The sequence below is a fragment of the Hyposmocoma kahamanoa genome, unplaced genomic scaffold (assembly GCF_003589595.1).
Source record: "Hyposmocoma kahamanoa isolate Upper Pololo Valley unplaced genomic scaffold, ASM358959v1 62, whole genome shotgun sequence".
NCBI lineage: Eukaryota > Metazoa > Arthropoda > Insecta > Lepidoptera > Cosmopterigidae > Hyposmocoma > Hyposmocoma kahamanoa.
The window spans coordinates 6,338,908-6,343,252 of NW_020653850.1; the positions used below are offsets into that span (position 1 = coordinate 6,338,908).

The 4,345-nt window shown below is 34.7% G+C and overlaps 1 protein-coding gene across 1 annotated transcript in view; it reads left to right on the forward strand.

Annotated features, from left to right (window-relative positions):
• Positions 1-1,904: 1,904 nt before the first annotated feature.
• Positions 1,905-4,345, forward strand: part of LOC113229662 — a 4,111-nt gene continuing 1,670 nt past the window's right edge. The window contains exons 1-3 of the mRNA XM_026463331.1: positions 1,905-2,160; positions 3,075-3,161; positions 4,099-4,332. Of these exons, the coding sequence (XP_026319116.1) occupies positions 2,077-2,160; positions 3,075-3,161; positions 4,099-4,332 (405 nt within the window). The 5' untranslated portion in view covers positions 1,905-2,076. The remainder of the gene's footprint in view (positions 2,161-3,074; positions 3,162-4,098; positions 4,333-4,345) is intronic.

Below are 4,345 nucleotides of genomic sequence, written 5' to 3' on the forward strand. Positions count from 1 at the left end.
GGTGATAAAATACAGTTCAACATTCTCGTCAACATGTGTATCAACATATTCTAAGAATAAGTGTTAACTTTCTGACCTGATGATAATATTATTTATAATTATAACTAGCTGTTGTCCGCGACTTAGTTCACGAATTAATAATAATAATATAATTATTTACAACACAATTTTTTTTAAGGTCCAATAATGTTAATAACTTACAAATATAATTTTAAAACTAGATTTGTGTAAGTGTAATAATAATAAATAGTAGCACAAAAATTCAATTATAATAATCTCAGTACAGAGTACTAAAAAACCGACCTCAAAAGTACGTGGAATAACATATAATTACCAAGTTTTATTGAAATCGGTTACCGGAAAGTGCGCAAACCCGGATTCATCCCCAAGTCCGCCGCTATACGGGACTTGACACAGGAGATAATAAAAATCGGTTCTCACTACTCAAAGTATATTGAGGTAGAAAAACGACTTGAATTGGAGAATAGCAAAATCAACCATTAAAATAATTGCTCCTTATAATAAAATTTAGGCGCTATTTATAAAAATGAATCTTCATGCGTGAACAGCCACCCTTAGAGGTGAATGATTTTCTTCAAAATTAAATGGGACCTCTATGGAGGTACCCTCTTTCAAAAAAAGAATCATGAAAATTGATTCACAAATACCGGAGTTATCGCGTAACATACATACAAAAAAAACTTACATTCGAATTGAGAACCTCCTCCTTTTTTGAAGTCAGTTAAAAAGTGGTAGCCGACTGTCTGACCTCTCACCCAATAGTCTCTTGTGAGACTGCTCAATCAGGACCCGAATGAAAGATTTCATAATGGGTAGCTCAAATCTATTAAGTATGACCTCTAAAATGGTGTTGGTGCTGCCCCTCAGTCTGCTGAGCAATGAGGCTGTCATGTTGCGGATAATGGCATTGAAACCAACAACCCGCACTTCTGCAAACATGATAGATGCTCTGCAAAAGCCGTGCAACCCCATCAACATTCTAAATCCATTATTGTATGTGACTCGTAGGGCGATTTTTTAGTATTAACTAAACCCCAGGCTGCTCGTGTAGAACGATTGGCAGTAGGCTTTAAAAAGTGTAATTTCTTACTATATCCAGCAAACCTGCGTACCAGCATATTATTTCTGATCGCAAATTAAGCAAGTAACCGCTTTTAGTTCTGTAAATAAGTAAGAAGTACATTATAAAAATATCCTGGCATCCCATTATTTTCAGTATTTTGTCATTTGCTTTGGATAGTATTCACACAAAGTTTGAGAGTAATATACTTAGAGGATTTGATTTCATTAAGTGAAATGTAGTTGAGGATCATGTTAACAAACCACAATATAGTCTTTCCGTTATTTACTTTAAAATCTATTCTTACCGAGTTTCAGCTATGTAGACCCAAGGAACAAGATATTCTAACATTTTAACATCAAATTTAAAATTCCATTTTCTTCACTTAGGGAGTTTTAAACAAAAAATACGTTTTTTATTAATTATTTTGAAGAGTGTTAATTAATACCAACTTTCAGCATTCAAGGACAAACAGACGCAATAAATCCATTTTCAAAACACTAATGACCAAAAAGAAACATTGAGCAGATTCTAAATGAAAATACATCTCCACGAGCTTTGACAAATTCATCAATATCCATTAAGCCATTTCAAGTTTATTCTTGTCGAATATCCAGATGAATTCTAATAACAGTTATTTATATATATAAAGGTGGCTTCACACGGCCCGTGATTTCGCTCGATTTCGCGCCGACCTGTACGGGGCGCGCTCCCGCCACAGGCCCTTACATGTGAACTCGTGTCGGCATCGGCACGGACGGCACTCTTCTCACGGCGCGTTAGCGCGAGCTCGCGCCGCGTAACCCGTGAAACCACGAGCCGTAGGAAGTCACCATAACGCGTCCCAATTATATCTTTAATAACAGACAGACACTACAAGCGTATAATTTTATATAAGCGTGTAGATACATGTTTATACGTCAGTTTGCACATCTTTATTTATTCTGCAAAGAAACAAATCGTTGGAATATTGTTTTTGCAAATTAGATATAAAAATGTATTTAATTTTTTTAACATTTTGTGTGGTTTCTGTGGTGTCGACAGATCCGCTAAATTTTGAAAGGAGTAAAGCTACTTTAGTAAGTAAATTTGTGACTAGGAATCGCTGTGGCAATAACATTATAGTAAATTCTTTCTTCTGTGAATAGAAGTGGCAGATATACTAAAAATTATTTAAAACATTTTAGAAACGCATTTTTCTTTTACAATAACTAAAAATTAAAACACAATATTACACAGTGAAATACGAGAAGGTGTACAGTACACCAAGTAAAAAGTATACTGAACATCGCGTACCTTTGTAAATATTATGAAATAAAAGAAAACGTTACAGAACGAAAAACAGTACATTATTGCAGAGGCCGGGAAGTAAGGGTGAGCGAGGCCTTGTATTAAAATACGAGTCAAGCTATCCCCGTTCCTGCCGAGGCATCTATAAAGTTTTTCTCAAACAATGCGAGGAAATAATAAAAGATTAAAGAGACGAAGATCTTTAATAGAAAAAGTTAAAAAAAATATTAAAAGTAATATTTGACGTGTTACGACAATTGCTAAAAGAAAATGTTATTGTTTTTCCAGGTCCATTAATAGTAGTGTGCTGAACTTCTGTTGATGTGTTTGATTGTATATCTATTACTGTATTTTCGTTATCGCTCTTCTCACTAGCACCCATTTTCGCGACCAAAATACAAAATAGACGAGAAAACAAAAGAATACCAAAAACACTTTAAGTGTTACCGCCACTTTCTTTTTTTTTTAAGTAAGCAGTATAGGTAGATATTTTTAATTCTCGCAACTATGACCCTAGGCAGTTGGCTGTTTGAGTTTTTCTTTAGCCTGTATATATAGTTCATTATTAGTAGGTAAATTTAAAAGTTTAGAGAAGTTAACTTTTCTGGAGTGAATCCCCTTGCACTGGTGCTCTTAGTACATGGAATCCTCTAGTTTGAGACACATTATTTTTATTGTTAATAATCAATTGTGACCATTTTAGAAACCGTTATCAGCATGCTGTGACATCCCAGAGTTAGGACACACTAAGCCTTTAAATGAATGTTCCAATCCCAAGTTACCTGGACCAGTAAGTAAACCCACTCTAAATCAAATTTGCATTTTTAATCGTCTTTAAAAATATTATCTTGAAAAGAGGGTACCTCAGCATTGAGCCCATTTAAATTTGAAGAAAATATTCCGCCTCTGAGAGTGACAAACTAGGAGATGAACCCGGTTTCGCGTTCCTGTAACGGATTTCAATAAAACTTGGCAAATAGATGCAATTCCACGTACTTTTGAAAAGTCATAATTATCTTTGTCGCTCTCTACACTGTCTATGATTGCACAAAAGTAAATTTTGATCTTCATTGGTACAAGTATATACTAAAAATAATATATTTATAAAAGGAGACCAACAGCTTAAAACTAATTTCAATAATCATAGTAATAACTGAGAGCCAATTACAGATCCTCACAAATAATAATATAATTAGGAACCCAGATGCACAATTGAACTAGGTAACCTATTACTTATATAAAACATAACTTATTACGTATAACTCTTTCATTGAAAAAAAAAAAAAACCAACATCAAAAGTTTGCTAATCGGTTATTTCCGATTTCCAAGAGCTCCCCTTATCAGATTCTGGCTTCTAAGTGACAATTTGATTGTTACGGTTTTCTTAGAGGATGGAAAAAAAACTTTTATTTGCGGAAAATATTTTTTTATTTGTGATAGCCGAATCTAACCCGGAAAAGCATCGTCGGCATCAGGGACCACCTCGAGAGTGTACCCTTTCAAACAAAAAAAGAATGTTCCATAATCGGTCCACAATTCATGGAGAAATCTGAAAACATAATTAAAGCCGGACGTATAACCTCCTCCTTTTTTTTTTGAAGTCCGTTAAAACATAAAAAGACAACCGCAATTCCAAGCCTCACTATAAGCCAAAGAAATGCCTACTCAGTGCTTTCCTTGCCGAAATTTTCAGAAAAAAGTAATAAATATCACTATTCTATTTCAGTGCGATGACGTGCAATGCGTGTTCGAAAAATCTGGTTTTTTAAAGGATCAACAAACATTAAACAACGAAGCGTACAAGAGCCACCTTAGGTCGTGGGCTGAAACGCATAAAGGCTGGTCTAATTCTATCGAAAGGGCTATAGAAGACTGCGTTGAGAAAGACGTTAGGCAATATCTGGACAAGCCTTGTAAAGCTTATGATGTTTTCACCTGCACAGGAATTGCTATGTTAAAGGTATGAGAGACGT